Here is an 18,062-nt window from a genome sequence, read left to right as displayed (position 1 = left end):
TCAATCTATGTCATATGGTATGCAAATGTATTCACTCCAAGTGCTTTGTGTTTCTAAAACATCATGGTCGAAGGCAGCGCGCTCACTTCACAATCTATTGGCTCTGTGATAACTTAGGCACAAGAATAGCTCAGTAATTTAAATGATAAAACATGAAATCACATTCATGAAGACCAGAAATATGGAGTGCATTGATTTAAGTCAAAGATCACACATTAGTGAATAGTACCAAAATGACAACAATTAATTTCTCATGAAGGCAACCATTTCGGCTGATAAACTTGGACAATGTATCAGGTAAAAAGAGAATAGCATACCTCACTTCAATGGCTGCATGCTCAATTATCTCTCCATCACAATTCCAACTGCTAGTAAGCTGCACACAGCTACAAGTGGGATGATCTCTACAGAACTGTCCAAACAGATTTTTGCTAACTTCCTGGATATCACTGTCCTCCTCATCACAGTATTTTGGTGTAAATTTGAATCTCTTCACGCGATATACCTCGACAAATGCAAGGTCAAACTGAAAAGATCAAAAGAACTGTGTTCAACATGTTAAGACTTTCTAATGCACAGGTATCTCAAAATATAGCACAAATAAATATTGAAGTAAAATACTGGTTTAAAAAGTTCAATTAGGAAGTGTTTCTGCAGTAGTTTTCCCATCTCCTTACGATTGTACTTGAGTACCATCCAATTAACTTGACGCAGTTGCCTCTTCACATATATGCTACATGAAACCAACTTCAAGCTTCCCTTCCTTTTCCATTATTTTCCCAATTTGGAAGTGCTTAGGCCTGGAACCTGTCACATGCATCTAATGTACAAATACAGAGGAGCTCAGAGAAGCACACTGGTGTCCAAAGGCGAGCAAGTGGATGCCTTTTTCATGATTTTGTTGCAAGTGCGTCTGGTCACACATGCAGAATGCTTGTAAGATCTGCTTTATAATTTGTTAAAGGGGTTGGTTCTCCAGTAAGTCTTAAACATTAGCCTACAAACAACTTCATATCCAGTTGGTCCTCAGCTCCTCCCCAGCTCCATTACTAACTAAACCCTCATCACTGTACCCCACCCATACCAGTTCTACCTAACCTTTGCATTGTGCCAACCTCCATCCTGATGTCTAGGACTATCCTTTTACCGCCTCCTAGAGCATGATCTCTTGGCCATCCTCTTCAACCACTTCCACCTATCTAACAAACCTCACCTCTACCCGACCTTCCTTCGATCTCCATAACCACCCTAATTCCCCACACCAACCTCGAGACTAACTATCTATAACAAACCTTGGATCCCTTCCCTCTAATTTTACCATGAGCCCAATCTTCACCATCCCTAGTAGCAGATAGTATTCCCGCACCCTACCTTCCTTATGTCAATGATTCCACTTGATTCAGACTCACTGTTGTGGACCCAGTCCCTGCCCTCGGACACTCTGAGCTCCTTCATCCAACTCACGGGCTTCTTTCCATTATTTGCACATCCTAAATCTTGCCCCATGTGCTGAACCATTCATTCTGTTCCCCTCTCCACAGATGTTGTCTGAACTGCTGAGTACTTCCAGCATTTTCTGTTTTTAATTTCAGATTTCCAGTATCTGTAGTTATTTTTGCTTTTGTTTCTTTTCCTTCAAATTCTGGCATTGCGCAATGCAGGAATAAACAGCCCCTCATATATTTTGTAAGGCCTATTCTGTATTGAATGATAATTTTTTTAGTGTAAAGTCCTCAAATGAAATGATCATCGACTCTCTTTGCCCCAATTTTTTAGATTTTTCCAGACTTTATACTCTTTCTAGGTTTTAACCTTTATTACTTCATTTAAATATTAAAGCCCATTACACTGTACATTTTAATAGCCTTCATGTGCCACAGAAACTTCCTTACAATGGTAAAAGCAAAAGTTTGTAGAAATCAAGCATATGAAATTGTGGAAGTATACAGCAAGTCTTTCAGCAGCTAATTCCCCAAACCTTTCCTGTCTTGATTAAACTACCTAGTGTTTCAGGTACCAGCTCAAGAGAGTTTTTGTTTTTTAATTCTCATTCGTCTAGGTTTATTCTCAGCTTGTTAACTCTGTCAAAATAGAGTTTCATAACATCTTTCTAATACGATAACATAAAAGGAAGTAACTTTTCACAAGCAGCAAGAATGCCTTGCATAAAATAAACAATGTTTACTGCATCTTTACTATTGAATTATGGACCTATTTCAATTTCATACTGTGAAATACATAACATTGAAAGAAAAATTCAATAGATCTGTACCTGATCATTGCTGTTTGTGTGCCTAATGAGATACCTCAGGAAACTGAGTCTTGAACATTTGCGGACTACAATAAGGTCCATGGTCCCATCAGCTAGGTGTGCAGCAGGCGAGAGACCCTTAGGAGATTTTGGACATGCACAACTTATATTTGCTGAATTTATAGCTAGGAACTTTCCTTTGATTACTTTCCATTGCTGGTGCTCATCTAAAACAAGAGAAACAAGTTTTCACATAAACTATACTTATCCTTGCATCAGGCTGCTTATATTTCATTTTAAAGATAGACATCAAGTAACCTGAAGCTATTAGACGAGAAGAACTTCATTGCTGAAAATGATAATGTCTCAGAAATGATCAGAAACAAGTAATTTTTGATAAAAACAATAGCTTTAGGCAACATTATCCATGACCCATGATCATAGGCAACTCCTGTATGACGGAACTGGGGTTGTGTTCCCAGAAAATCATCCTTTTCCTATGGAATCCCATGTTATAAGGGGAGATGTGTTCCTATGGGATGTTTTTCTCTCAACAGTAATGACCCTTCAGGTGTGAAAACATAGAACATTACAGCACAGTACAGGCCCTTTGGACCACAATGTTGTGCCGACACTTTATCCTGCTCTAAGATCTATCTAACCCTTCCCTCCCACATAGCCCCCTATTTTTCTATCATTCATGTGTCTATCTAAGAGTCTCTTAAGTGTCCCTAATGTATCTGCCCCCGCAACCTCTGCCGGCAGTGCGTTCCACACACCCACCACTCTCTGTGTAAATTAAATTACCCCTGACATCCCCCTTATACCTTCCTTCAAAAACCTTAAAATTATGTCCCCTCGTGTTAGCCATTGTCGCCCCGGGAAAAAAGTCTCTGACTGTCCACTCGATCTATGCCTCTTATCATCTTGTACACCTCTATCAAGTCACCTCTCATCCTCCTTCTCTCCAAAGAGAAAAGCCCCAGCTCACTCAACCTATCCTCATAAGAAATGCTCTCCAATCCAGGCAACAACCTGGTAAATCTTCTCTGCATCCTCTCTAAAGCTTCCACATCCTTTCTATAATGTGACCAGAACTGAACACAATACTCCAAGTGTGGTCTGACCAGAGTTTTATAGGGCTGCAACATCACCTCACAGCTCTTGAACTCAATACCCCGACTAATGAAGGCCAACGCTCCATATGCCTTCTTAACAACCCTATCGTCCTGTGTGGCAACCTTGAGGGATTTATGGACATGGACCCCAAGATCCCTCTGTTCCTCCACACTGCTAAGAGTCCTGCCAGTAACTTTGTATTCTGCCTTCAAATTTGATCTCCCGAAGTGCATCACTTCACACTTATCCGGGTTGAACTCTATCTGCCACTTCTCAGCCCAGCTCTGCATTCTATCAGTATCCTGTCGTAATCTACAGCAACCTTCTACACTATCCACAACACCACCAACCTTTGTATCATCAGCAAACTTACTAACCCACCCTTCCACATCCTCATCCAAGTCATTTATAAAAATCACTAAGAGTAGGGGTTCCAGCACAGATCCTTGCGGAACAAGATCTCCAAGCAGAATATGTTCCATCTACTGCCACCCTCTGTCTTCTATGGGCAAGCCAATTCTGAATCCACACAGCCAAGTTTCCTTGGATCCCATGCCTCCTGACTTTCTGAATAAGACTTCCATGAGGAACCTTATCAAACACCTTACTAAAATCCATGTACACCACATCCACTGCTCTACCTTCATCAATGTGCTTTGTCACACCCTCAAAGAATTCAATCAGGCTTGTGAGGCACCACCTGCCCCTCACGTGAGGTCTATAGGCAAAGGAATTCTGAAACTGGTAACTTGCAATGATGTCTTTCCTAGCTTAGTTCAGTCAAGAGAATAGAAATATGCATCTTGATGTATCCCATTATATTAAAATAAAGCAATTGTTCCTCTGGTTGAAGAAAGCCACACACGGTAATCCACCTGTGCAGTAATCTCCAGCTAGGGAATCAACTGGATTGTTTCGATTTAATGAAATTTATTTTATCCTGCAAAAGACATCCCACTCCCTTGACGAGATCTGTGGGAAAAATGTAGGCGGTAGAAAATATAAAGCAAGAACATGAGAGAAATCCAAATTCCTGAACAAGTGCTTATAAACAAGCTGATTGAAATGGTGTTATTGAAACATGAGACTTATCTAGATTGGTAGGTCAAAGCACAACAGTTCCTAAAACCAGATTTATATAGGTAAAAATTGAAGCCAAAGGACTGATACTGGATTAAAACAATCAACTGGAGTTCACATCGTCACTTACAAGCAGATTTTCAAATGCCTTTGAAAAAGATCTCCACAATTGAAATCCTGTAATCAATATTCCTTGTAATTCTCATCAAAGACCTCTATCTACATTTTCATGAAAGCTAAAAAGATGCAACCATATCAAATATTTTAGGTAAGCAGTTTGAACAATTCATATGGAATCCAAATTGAAGGTAGGCAGAAGAGAAAGGGTTGTTATTATCATTAATCAGTAAGTATCAATAGAAGAGATTGCCTTGTCAATTTCCAAAGCAAATCTCTTAAGTGGCCCCTGCTGTGAACCAGCAGCCGCAATATTTACAGACAGTGGGGTCTATTTGATTACTGTTGGGAAGTTCTAAGTGTACTTTTTTTTCCACATATATTCTGTAAGAGCAAATTTTTATTCCATATCTCAGATTTTTAAGTGCTGATTTGTGAATTTACTTTACCCGAACTGCTGTAACGCAAGGGTTGCCTGTACTGCCATTATTATAGATCTAGCGTCATACAGCACAGAAACAGGTCCTCAAGCTGTACTAATGTCATTTTCCAGCCATGACATTTCTGGTACTTATCTAAATACTCCTTAAATGTTGTGAGAGTATCTGCCTCCGCCTCCACCACCACCCCCAGGCAGCCTATTCCAGAGCTTAACCACCTGCTGGGTGAAACACTTGTTCCTTCTAAATCTACCCCTTATTTGTGCACTCCTGTTATTTACCTGCTAAGATAAAACATTTTTCATTCTCTGCCCTACTCATGACCCTCATAGTTTTATATTTGTCAGGATGACCTCAGCAATAGACTCTGGTCCAAAGAGGAACAAAGCCAGCCTATCCAGCCTTTCCTCATTGCTGAAATCCTCCATCCCACAGGAAACATTGTGGTGAATCTCCTTTCTACCCTCTCTAGTGCAATCACATCCTTCTGATAGTGTTTTAACCAGAAACAATATTCCAAATGTAGTCTAACTAATGTTTTGTATGGTTGCACCATAATCTCCTTGCTTTTATATTCTATGTCCCAACTAATGAAGGTAAGTATTCTGTGTGTCTTCCTAATTACAGTGGCATGCAAAAGTTTGGGCACCCCTGGTCAAAATTTCTGTTACTGTGAATAGTTAAGTGAGTAGAAGATGAACTGATCTCCAAAAGTCATACAGTTAAAGATGAAACATTCTTTTCAACATTTTAAGCAAGATTAGTGTATTATTTGTGTTTTGTACAATTTTAGAGTGAAAAAAGGAAAGGAGCACCATCCAAAAGTTTGGGCACCCCAAGAGATTTGAGCTCTCAGATAACTTTTACCAAGGTCTCAGACCTTCATTAGCTTGTTAGGGCTATGGCTTGTTCACAGTCATCGTTAGGAAAGGCCAGGTGATGCAAATTTCAAACCTTGTTCCGACAATCAGCAGCCATGGGCTCCTCTAAGCAGCTGCCTAGCACTCTGAAAATTAAAATAAATGATGCCCACAAAGCAGGAGAAGGCTATAAGAAGATAGCAAAGCATTTTCAGGTAGCCATTTCCTCAGTTCGTAATGTAATTAAGAAATGGCAGTTAACAGGAATGGTGGAGGTCAAGTTGAGGTCTGGAAGACCAAGAAAACTTTCCGAGAGAACTGCTCGTAGGATTGCTAGAAAAGCAAATCAAAACCACCATTTGACTGCAGAAGACCTTCAGGAAGATTTAGCAGACTCTGGAGTGGTGGTGCAATGTTCTACTGTGCAGCGACACCTGCACAAATATGACCTTCATGGAAGAGTCATCAGAAGAAAACCTTTCCTGCGTCCTCACCTCAAAATTCAGTGTCAGAAGTTTGCAAAGGAAGATCTAAACAAGCCTGATGCATTTTGGAAACAAGTCCTGTTGACTGATGAAGTTAAAATAGAACTTCTTGGCCACAATGAGCAAAGGTATGTTTGGAGAAAAAAGGGTGCAGAGAACACCTCTCCAACCGTTAAGCATGGGGGTGAATCGAGCATGCTTTGGGCTTGTGCTACAGCCAGTGGCACGGGGAACATTTCACTGGTAGAGGGAAGAATGAATTCAATTAAATACCAGCAAATTCTGGAAGCAAACATCACACCGTCAGTAAAAAAGTTGAAGATGAAAAGAGGATGGCTTCTACAACAGGATAACGATCATAAACACACCTCAAAATCCACAATGAACTACCTCAAGAGGCACAAGCTGAAGGTTTTGCCGTGGCCCTCACAGTCCCCTGACCTAAACATCACCGAAAATCTGTGGATAGACCTCAAGAGCAGTGCATGCAAGACGGCCCAAGAATCTCACAGAACTAGAAGCCTGTTGCAAGGAAGAATGGGTGAAAATCCCCCAAACAAGAATTGAAAGACTCTTAGCTGGCTACAGTAAGTGTTTACAAGTTGTGAGACTTGCCAAAGGGGGTGTTACTAAGCATTGACCATGCAGAGTGCCCAAACTTTTGCTTTGGGCCCTATTCCTTTATTGTTATTTTGAAACTGTAAAAGATGGAAATAAAAAAGTAATCTTGCTTAAGATATTAAAGAAATGTGTGATCTTTAACTTTATTCCTTTTGGAAATCAGGTCATCTTTTACTCGCTTAGCTATTCTCAGTAACAGAAATTTTGACCAGGGGTGCCCAAACTTTTGCATGCCACTGTACTTTATCTACTTATGCTTGGACATGTACACCCAGGTTTCTTTGTTCTTCAATACTTTCTAGGGCCGTAGTCTTATTATTCCTCCAAAAATGGATCGCCTCACATTTTTCAGGATTAAATTCCATCTGCTATTTCACTGCCCATCTTATCAACTAGTCAATATCATTCTGTAGCCAAAAACCACCGTTCTCACTGTCAATATCACCAGTCTTTGTGTCATCCACAAACTTATTAATAATACCTTCTACACTGACATCTAATTCATTAATGTATATGACAGTCAGCAAGGGTCCTATCACTCATCCCTGCAGTACACCACTGGTTACAGGCTTCCAATCACAAAAGCAACCCTTGGCCATCACCCTCTGCTTCATATCACTGAGGTATTTCTGGATCCAATATGCTAACTTGCCCTGGATCGCATGAGCTTTTACTTTTTGGACGTTTCCCATGTGCAACTTTTTCAACAGCTTGACTGAAGTTCATCTTGACTTCATCAATCACACTATCCTCATTGACACATTTTGTGATCTCCTCAAAAAATTCTAACAAATTAATCAGATGCAAACTCCCATCAGCAAAACCATTCTATATCTGTACAATCTCTGGCTCTCTAAGCACAGATTAATCCTGTCCCTCAGAATTTTTTTAGTAATCTCCCTATCACTGACCTTAGACCAAACAGCTTATTCCTGCGGCAAAAAGGTACATTTCCTGTACTCCAGTCATCTGGCACCTCTTCTGTGGCCAATGAAAATTTGAAAATTTCTGTCAGAGCCCCCACAATCTCCTCACTTGCCTCCTGGGATAGATCTCATTAGACCCTGGGAATTTATCATGCTTTAAACCTGTTAAGACATTTAACATCTCCTTTCCACTGGTAATTTGTTCTAGAATTCCAATGCCCCCTCCCAAATTCTTAAAACACTACGTCCTTCTCCATGGTGAATAAAGATGAGTGATGTTCATTTAAGACTTCACCTATGTCCTCACCTATAACACTGTAGTTGTGGATTCATATAGGCAGAAAAAGAACAAAGATAAATTGATTCTATATGGCACTTCCAAAAAGTCTGTGGACTCATCTCAATTTGACATTATCAGCCATCACAGATAATTTTTCCATGCATCATGTGCGCTGGAAACAAGACTTCTGAGTATATGGATGTCTATTAGATATTTCATGTAACCAGAAAAGTTTTTAATCTTACCACTATTAAGAAATTTGAATTCTCTTTCTTTTTGTGATGCCTTCAATTGCTCTCCAGTGTGCTGACATATCTGACATCTAAAAGAAGAGCATCCAAAATTAAGGTCAGTATTATGTTTTCACATACTAGGCATGCAAGAACACACATTGGAGCAAGCTGGCTCTGCAGTTCGTAATAGTCTCATTATGCATTTCTATCAGTACTCGTTGATATTAGGATGTAAATCTGGCAGCAACTTCGGGATTCCAAGCACCAATTGTAAATCAGAAAATTGATGTCCAAATGGCCTGGTTTCACAATATGCTTCATTACATTGGTGTCTCATTGAGAGACCTGATATTCAAATACACATGGGTGCGAAGTTGTGGTACTTACTTCCTTGAACACGTCAAAATTACTTTCCACTTAAGTACATTATGTCTTAATTACTTCCAAATAACCTCACTGGTACTAAACAATTATTTATCATGCCTCTGGTTCTAATTATTGTTTGTGATTCAACTTTTAATATTCTTTTCTTTGTTTTACATTTGTCAATCATATTTCATCCTGTCTCATGTTAGTTTCTATTTATAAATTGGAAATATTCTAACTTACATGGTTTAGATTTTGCATTTCTTGACATAAAAAAATTGCAAGATGTTTAAGGAGATACACAATTCTTCTCACAATCAGTCCCGATGCAGGATTTCAACTCAAAACATCAACTATCCCTTTGCCTCCACAGATGCTGCCTGACCTGCTGAGTTCCTCCAGCAGCTTGTTTTTTTGCGAGACAATTGTTTGCTCCATTCACAGATCCCAGACCCCCTGTGGAGGCCAGCTACTGCTTTGACTCTCTAATAACCACAAGTCACACCGTAAATGTAAACGTAACAGCTGGCTAGTGTCATTTGTTTGCCTTTGATTGGGCCATTTTATACTATCACTAACTTTAGAAAAGCACATATTGTTGAGTAGCACTGAACTGATGTTCAGATTTCACCTTTTGTTTAATAAAGTAATTATTTCAAAAATCTAATGTCAGTAAGTTGCATTTTTTTAAAGAATTAATAGATCAATTGTTTTAATTAAAATTTAATTAATCTTCTCAACGATGTAACCTTCGGACAGGTTTGTTAGTTGGCAGAAACTAATTCATTGATGGAATCTCAGTAAAGAAAATCAATCAAAAAAATGTACGAGATACATGACTATTGGCCAGGAACAGAATGGCAGAAAGTGGAATGGAAGACTACTTACCCAGCAGTACATGGTCTCTGATCCCTTGGACTACCAAGTGTTTTAGTCGCTGGTAAATAAGAAATTACTCCTTCATAGCACTGGTGAGTTAGAAAGGCCTTAACACCTACATGGCAAAATAAGTTAAACAGTTTTAGCTTGGGTTTTGGGTCTATAGATTTTGAGTCATAAATTGATGGCAAATGGAAATGTTACGTTCCACTTTGGTCTCATGGCACTCGGCTTTTCAAGAAGCAGCAACTTTTATTTGTTTATTGCTATTAACACGGCAAAATAACCCAAGTTAGTAGAAGGGAATTATTTATAAGAAAAAATTGTCAACAAATCAAAGAAGAAGAATTGAAAAACTGACCTAAAGTTTGGTCAAACAGGGAGATTTTGTATCAAAAGGAGACATGGAGAAAAGGCAAGAGATGGAGAAGGGCAGAGTTTAGGCAAAGATTAAGGGATGGAGCAGGATACAAAAATAAAGAAGGGCAAGACCATGGAGCAATATGAAAACAAGGTGAGATTTTTAAAATAATAATTTTCCACACAAGAATTAACGTAAGTCAGCAAGCATAGATGGATGGGATTTCATGAGAGGATACAGGCACAAAAGTTTTGTATGGACTCATATTTATAGAATGTGAAAGATAAGTGGGCAGCCTGGACGACTTTGTGATAGTTGAGTCCAGAGGTTACAAAAGAACAGAGAGCTTCAGCAGCAATGACTGAGAGTATATCCTTTACATTAATAAACCATAAATATATTTAGCAGAAAAAGTAGGCACTGTTGTGGAGGCAGAAAACTGGACAAAAACCACCTGCAGTCAGTAATAGAACTGAAGAAAACAAAAAAGATACAATTTGACAATTCGTTCAGAGGTGCACAATGTTACAACTAAAACAACCTGGCAACCTGAGCAAGAATAAGCTGTCATATCGTATGTAAATAATAGATTACCTGAGAAATCATATCGCGAAGGACCCATCCAACGGTTCTTTTCACTGTCTGACACTGTATCACCATAAAATCCATATCCTAATAGAGATATTGAATATTTCAAAAACATGTTTTTATGATGAACTGAACTGACATCAATGGGTTGCGAGTCACCTACAAAAAAAAACATAAAATGCAACAATTACGTCAAATGTAAAAGAAAGCTTTCCAGGGAGAACATATATTGTTAAATTTTGTTGTATTTATCATTATTATGATTCCATGTGACAATAAATCAGAAAATTAAATAAAAATGAAACAACTTTATAAAAGATTGGAAATATTAAATACAAGTGAAAAGTGGGGGTAAAGCTTAGAGGATCTTCACCACTCAGCAAGAATCATAAAATCAGCTTAAAGAATACGTGATGGGCACCTTTAGAAACTTTACTGCAAAATGGCCGATTTTGCTATTTACTGAACTATTTACTGAACTATTCATTGGCAAATCCAGAAAGAAGTAAACAAAGTATAAGATACAGTACAAAAACAGACCCTGAAAGGAAAATCTTCCACTTGTGTAGTTAAGCAACCTATGGTCAATTAACTAGTTTAAAAATGTATCAAACTTAGTAAAACAAAAGGCCCCATAAAATGTAATAGAACTGGAAATCCAACACATTGTTAAAGTTATAAAAGCAACAACAGAGAGAAATAAGAAATATAAATAGAAAGCATGAAATAAAAATGCAGATCCATCAGCCAAAGATTTAACTGAGAATGAAAGTGATAATGGAGCACGACATTCTAATAAAGACAAATGCCAGTGATACAATAATGAATAATTAATTAATCACAGATATGACATGAAAATATACTTTCACAGTGCAGGACAATGATGAAATAAAATTAGTACAGGGAAAAATAAAAATTATTCAAGGAAAGGAACCATGTGAATTTAATACATGCAAGAAAATAGTAAAGAGAAAATAATGAGACTTAAGAAGCAAATCGCCAGGGCTTGATGGGGAGGTGAGGTAACATTAACTAATGAACGTCCTTTCTTTGATGTGGGTACTGTCACAATATATTGGAAAAGATCTATGAATGTTGCCTATGTGAACATTTAATTAAGAAGACATTTGATTAAGTTCTGCATTATGAAAAGCAAAAGTGCATGGTATTTGGAGGCAAACTTGTGATATCGGTAGGTATTTGGTAGGAGAAACAATACTGACAAAATTAATATTATCAAATTGTTGGCAATTTCCCCAAAGATTTATCCAGGCATTTCACTTTTTCATCACAGAGTCACTGAGTAGTATCCCTTAGAAAAAGGCCACTTGGCACACTGCATCTATTCCGAGCCTCATGCCTATCTATATTAATCCCACTTGTCTGCATTGATTCCATATCCCTCTATGCCTTGCTCATTCAAGGACTTGTCCAGATGCCTCATTAATGTTTTTACCGTTCCTCCTTCCACCACCTCCTCTGGCAGTTCAGTCCAGATACCAATTACACTTTGTGTGAAAAGTGTTAATGACTTTGGTAAAGGAACAGAAAGTTGAATATTCAAGTTTGCAGAAGGTATACAAAATTGTTAAAATGGGGAGGAGCTGTCGAAATAAGAGTTAAGGTTTTGGTGAGTGGGAGAAACCATCGCAGAAGTTGTTGAAACTGTTGAAGTGCAAGCTCACTGACTTTGAAGCAACGTGGGATAACTTAACATGTATCTGATCTCAAATTTAGTGTTAGATATATTTCCTTTGGAAGAAATACAGTATATACTGTATACACGGGAATACCAGGAATATTGAGGTCAATCGGAAATTGCGATGGTAGGATCAGAGAAGTAGACATAGTGGCTAGTGTTGAGGTCTCAAACCTCCAGGGTCCTGAATTCAATCCTGATCTTGAGTGCTGTCTGTGGGGTTTGTGCATTGTCCCTGAGACCGCACAGATTTCTGCTGGGTGCTCCACTTCCCTTCCAAAGGTGGGATGGCAGTTTAATGGGCTTCTGTAAATTACCCCTTAGTGTAAAAGGCGAATTGATAGGCATTTGTATCATTCCCCTACTACTTATTTTACTGTAGCAGAGATATTGCTCTGTTGGGAGCCGGCTTTCTCTCAATGAGCGGAATAGCCTCCCTCTGCGTCATAGTATGTAAGAAATAACGATCAACCTGAAGGCAAAAGTTCACAGTTTGGCAACAGCTTGTAAATTTTGAATTCCGGGGTTTGAAGGCACTGATAAGAAATTACTAGCTCTCCCTTTTCTATGAAGAGAAAGATATGGTGGACAATTTTTATAGTTTTTAATAACTATTGGGATGCAATCTGGGGCAATTATCAATAGCTCAACTGCTCACAAAGTTATAAACTGCAGCTTTTTCATTTTTTATAATCTGATTAACAACAAGTGTTAAATACATTTAAGAGATCAGGATAGCGAGGGCCGTGACTTGGAGCAAGAAGCGGGACACTTGGTATAAGAAGTGGGAGCCATATAAAGTGAGTGTCGAGACCCAGTTCTTTTCCAGGTATTGAGGGCTGTAACCTGGAGCGAGAAGCGGGACTCTCGGTCTCTAGTGCCGAGCTAAAGTAGTGACAATGGACCCAGGGTCAGTAGTGTGTTCTTCCTGGCAGATGTGGGGGATCTCACATCTCCCTGATAGCTACATCTGCAGGAGGTGCACCCAGCTGCAGCTCCTTACAGACCATGTTAGAGAACTGGAGCAGCAGCTGGAAGACCTTCGGCTCATACGGGAGAATGAGGAGGTGATAGCTACAGGGAGATAGCCACATCTAAGTTGCAGGAGGTAGGTAGCTGGGTGACTGTCAGGAGAGGGGAAGGGAATAGGCAGGTAGTGCAGAGTACCCCTGTGGCCGTTCCCCTCAATAACAGGTATACCGCTTTGGATACTGTTGGGGGGGGAACAACCTACCAGGGGAAAGCCACACCGGTCAGGTCACTGGCACTGAGTCTGGCTCTATGGCTCAGAAGGGAAGAGGGGAGAAGTGGAGAGCAATAGTGATAGAGGACTCTATAGTTAGGAGAGCAGACAGGAGATTCTGTGGATGTGAAAGAGACTCCCACATGGTATGTTGCCTCCCAGGTGCCAGGGTCAGGGACATCTCAGATTGGGTCCACAGCATTCTAAGGGGGGAGGGGGAGCAGTCAGAAGTCATGGCACACATTGGTACAAAAGGGATGCGTTACACCGGAACTGCAGGGGGACAAATATCCTTGCAGGCAGGTTTGCTAGAGCTATTGCATAGGGTTTAAACTAGTTTGGCAGGGGGATGGGAACCTGGGTGATAGGTCAGAGGATGGGGCAGTTGGTGTACGGGTTGATGCAGCGTGTAGAGAGACTGTGATGAAGGATAGGCATTTGATTGGGCAAAATTGCAGTCAGTTGGATGGGTTGAAATGTGTCTATTTTAATGCAATAAGTATCAGGAACAAGGGTGATGAACTTAGAGCATGGGTCAGTACATGGAACTATAATGTTGTTGCCATTACAGAGACTTGGCTGTCACAATGGCAGGAAGGGCTGCTGGATTATGCGGGGTTTAGATGTTTGAAAAGGGACAAGGAGGGAGGTAAAAGAGGTGGGGGAGTGGTGTTGCTACTCAGGGATAGTGTCACAGCTGCAGAAAGGGAAGACATCCTGTAGGGATCGTCTACTGAGTCAGTGTGGGTGGAGGTCAGAAACAGGAAGGGAGCAATTACTATATTGGGAGTATTCTATAGACCCCCCAATAGCAACAGAGACACTGAGGAACAGATCAGGAGGCAGATTTTGGAAAGATGCAAAATAAACAGGGTTGTTGTCATGGGTGATTTCAACTTCCCTAATATTGATTGGCACCTCCTTAGTGCAAAAGGTTTGGATGGGGCAGAATTTGTTAGGTGTGTCCAGGAAGGATTCCTGACACAGTATGTAGACAGGCCGACTGGAGGAGAGGATTTTCTGAATCTGGTACTGGGCAATGAACCTGGTCAGGTGTCCGAGCTCTCGGTGGGTGAGCATTTCGGAGACAGTGACCACAACTCCCTGACCTTTACCCTTGCCTTGGAGAGGGATAGGAGCAGATGGTATGGGAAAGTATTAAATTGGGGGAGGGGGAATTATGATGCTATTAGGCAGGAACTTGGAAGCAGTTGTACTCAGAGTTTTATACAGAATACAGGGTTAATGGCAGGATTCTTAGCAGTGGGGAGGAACAGAGGGATCTTGGGGTCCAAGTCCATAGATCCCTCAAAGTTGCTGCGCAAGTTGATAGGCTTGTTAAGAAAGCGTACGGCGTGTTGGCCTTCATTAGTTGGGGTATTGAGTTCAAGAGCCACCAAGTAAAACCTGGTTAGACCACACTTAAAATATTGTGTTCAGTCTGGTCGCCTCACTATAGGAAGGATGTGGAAGCTTTAGAAAGGGTGTAGAGGAGATTTACCAGGATGCTACCTGGATTGGAGAGCATGTCTTATGAGGATAGGTTGAGTGAGCTAGGGGTTTTCTCTTTGGAGTGAAGGAGGATGAGAGGTGACCTGATAGAGGTGCACAAGATGATTAAAGGCATAGATTGAGTGGACAGCCAGAGACTTTCTCCCAGGGCGGAAATGGCTAACACAAGGGTGCATAATTTTAAGGTGATTGGAGGAAAGTATGGGGGGATATCAGAGATAAGTTTTTTTTACACAGAGAGTGGTGGGTGTGTGGAACGCACTGCCAGGGGTGCTGGTAGAGGCAGATATATTAGGGACATTTAAGAGACACTTAGACAGGCACATGAGTGATCGAAAAATGGAGGGGTATGTGGGAGGGAATGGTTAGATTGATCTTAGAGTAAGTTAAAAGGTTGGCACAACATCATGGGCTGAAGGAGCCTGTACTGTGCTGTAATGTTCTATTAAGTTCAACAGCGTCACTTTAAGAGATATTATTGCTTAAACTTACATTGTTCCATCTAATTAATACATATAAAGGAATTAATGATGCAGTAATAACATGTTTATTGCCAGCCTTTATAATAACTTAGAGAAAAGATGAGACAGAACCTCAAATTCCCAAAGCAGGAAAATCCAAAACAAATAGCATTCATTGTCCCAAGCAAGCCCGGGAACCAAAGTCATTTTCAGGAAATTCACAATGCTTTTCAAAAGCTGATCCATGTTTTCTGGCTCTTTACATTTCAGACTACATCTAACAATCAAGATACCAACCCACAATGATGTGTAAGGCAGAAGTCACTGGATCATTTGCTCCAACTGTTGCATAGCATATGCAGTCTGTTGAACCTGGAACAGACAATATGTCTCACAGTATAATTTGCCATTTCTTTTATTTTGCTATCATGATTATGATAACACAGAAGTTTTTAAACTCATGATTTTTGTCAAAGTGAGAAGATGCTGCTGTCCGACTTAAACCAGAAAGTAAAGTAATTGATAAAGGAAAAGATTGACGTTGTTCAATTTAGGTAAAGAAGGGAGGAATATCTAAAGTATGTTCAAGACAACTTCGTTGATCAGCATGGTTCAGGCCAATGAGGAAGAAAGTATTGTTGGATCTGGTTCTGGGAAAGGAGGTGGGTGAAATGGACCAAGAATCAGTGGAAGAACACTCAGGGAATAGCAATCATCAGATCAAAATGTTTAGATTAATAGTACAGACCAGCAAAGAGAAAACAGTAGAACATCTTAACTGAAGGGCTAACTTCAAAGGGATGAGAATGGATGTGACCAGGAAAAGGTGGAACCACATATCATTAAGTGAAACTGAAGTAGACAACTTTAAAGATAAAATGTTTCATATAGTGGCTAGGTTTATTCCCAAAAGGGCAATGGATAACCCTATCAAAAGCCATACCTCCCTGGATGACAAGATGAGTAGATATCGGATTAAAAAAGAGGTGTTTGATCATATGAATAACTCCAGTGAGATCCAGGCTGAACATTGTAAACTGAGAGTGGAAACTGAAAAGAGAAACTGGGATAAGCAGAGAGGGAATATGAAAAGAGAATTAAAGTTAACACAAACAAGAATCAAAAAAGGTCTTCAATAGGCAAGTCAATACAAGTGGACAGTAAGAAAAGGCTTGATGAAAAACACTTTGATGCTGGAGAAACTCAGCAGACCAGGCCGCATCCATGGAGAAAAGCAGGCGGTCAACATTTTGGGTCAGGACCCTTCTTCAGGACTGAAGAAAGGAAAAGAGGAAGCCCGATATATAGGAGGGAAAAGCAGAGCAGTGGTAGGTGGACAAAAGTGGGGAGGTGGGGTGGGCACAAGGTGGTGATAGGTAAATGCAGGTAAGAGATAGTGATAGGCAGGTGCAGGGGAGGAGGGGAGAGCAGATCCACTGAGGGATGGGTCAAATGTAAGGAGGAAAAAAGGGTAGAAAAAGAGGTGAGGTTTGAGGCTGATTAGGGATTTAAAAAATGTGATTTATGCATAGAGGCAGAGGCATAGTTAGAGTTTTCAATGAGATCTTAAGGCAGAGAATGCTGCCAAAATCTCAGCGGAAGGAAGGTGATCGAGATAATGGATGGGGTGAAAATTGAGGAGGAGGAGGAACAGCATTGGCTGGCAATGTTTTCAGTAAACAGGTCACCTAGTCAGGTTTGATGCATCTAGGTTGCTGAGGAAGGTGTGAGTGGAAGAAGAACAAGCCATAATTATCTTTCCTAGCAGAGTTGTCAGAGGGATGGAAAACGGCAACCATGTTCAAAATAGGGGTGTAAGAATGTGCCTATAGGTCTGTTTAATCCCAAATGTGAAGAAGTTATTAGAAACAATAATCAGGGAACAAATGAGTAAGGATTTTAAGTTTGAGCTAATAAAAGAGAGCTAGAATTAATTTTTTAATGACAAATCCATGTTTGACTAATCTGACTGAATTTTCAGAGAGCATAACAGTTAACAGATGAGAAGAATGTGATAATTGCCATCTACATTAATTTTCAGAACGTTTTTGATAAAGTCCTACACAAAAGGCTTATTAGCAAAATTGAGGCAATTAAGGGATTGGTAGCAGCATGGATAGGAAATTGCTTAAAGGCAGAAAGCAGAGAGTTGTGTTAATCAGTTGTTTTTCAAACTGGAGGATGGTACAGAATGGTGTTTTCCAGGAGTCGATACTGGGATCAGAGTTTGTTTCTCCCCATATATATTAATATCTTACACAGAGTATAAAGGGTAGAATTTCCAAATTTACAGATGACATGAAGTGCAGAAAACAGTGATGAACACAGTACTAGAAGGCAGAGATAGGCTGGCAGAACGAGCAAACAAGTGCCAGATGAAATTTAAAACGGTGATATACTTCCAGGACCCAATGATCCTGCTTTCATTCTTCCTGCCAAAGTACATGTGCAGGGCATTTTGTAAGCATGGTAAGTAAAGCATATGGGATCCTGAGATTCATAAATATAGGTACAGATTACAAAAGCAAGGAAGCAATGTTT

At 40.0% G+C, this 18,062-nt stretch overlaps 1 protein-coding gene across 2 annotated transcripts in view; it reads right to left on the bottom strand.

Annotated features, from left to right (window-relative positions):
- cerk (ceramide kinase) overlaps positions 1-18,062 on the bottom strand; it is a 57,978-nt gene that overhangs the window by 9,274 nt on the left and 30,642 nt on the right. For both annotated transcript variants that reach the window (XM_052034116.1, XM_052034115.1), the window contains exons 7-12: positions 15,819-15,893; positions 10,613-10,765; positions 9,667-9,772; positions 8,425-8,501; positions 2,273-2,478; positions 318-526 (exon numbers count right to left, since the gene is read on the bottom strand). In XM_052034116.1, the coding sequence (XP_051890076.1) occupies positions 318-526; positions 2,273-2,478; positions 8,425-8,501; positions 9,667-9,772; positions 10,613-10,765; positions 15,819-15,893 (826 nt within the window). The remainder of the gene's footprint in view (positions 1-317; positions 527-2,272; positions 2,479-8,424; positions 8,502-9,666; positions 9,773-10,612; positions 10,766-15,818; positions 15,894-18,062) is intronic.

Source organism: Pristis pectinata, chromosome 19 (genome assembly GCF_009764475.1).
Source record: "Pristis pectinata isolate sPriPec2 chromosome 19, sPriPec2.1.pri, whole genome shotgun sequence".
Classification (NCBI taxonomy): domain Eukaryota; kingdom Metazoa; phylum Chordata; class Chondrichthyes; order Rhinopristiformes; family Pristidae; genus Pristis; species Pristis pectinata.
Note: the sequence above shows the minus strand (reverse complement) of the source record. Positions and strands in the feature narration are given on the sequence as shown.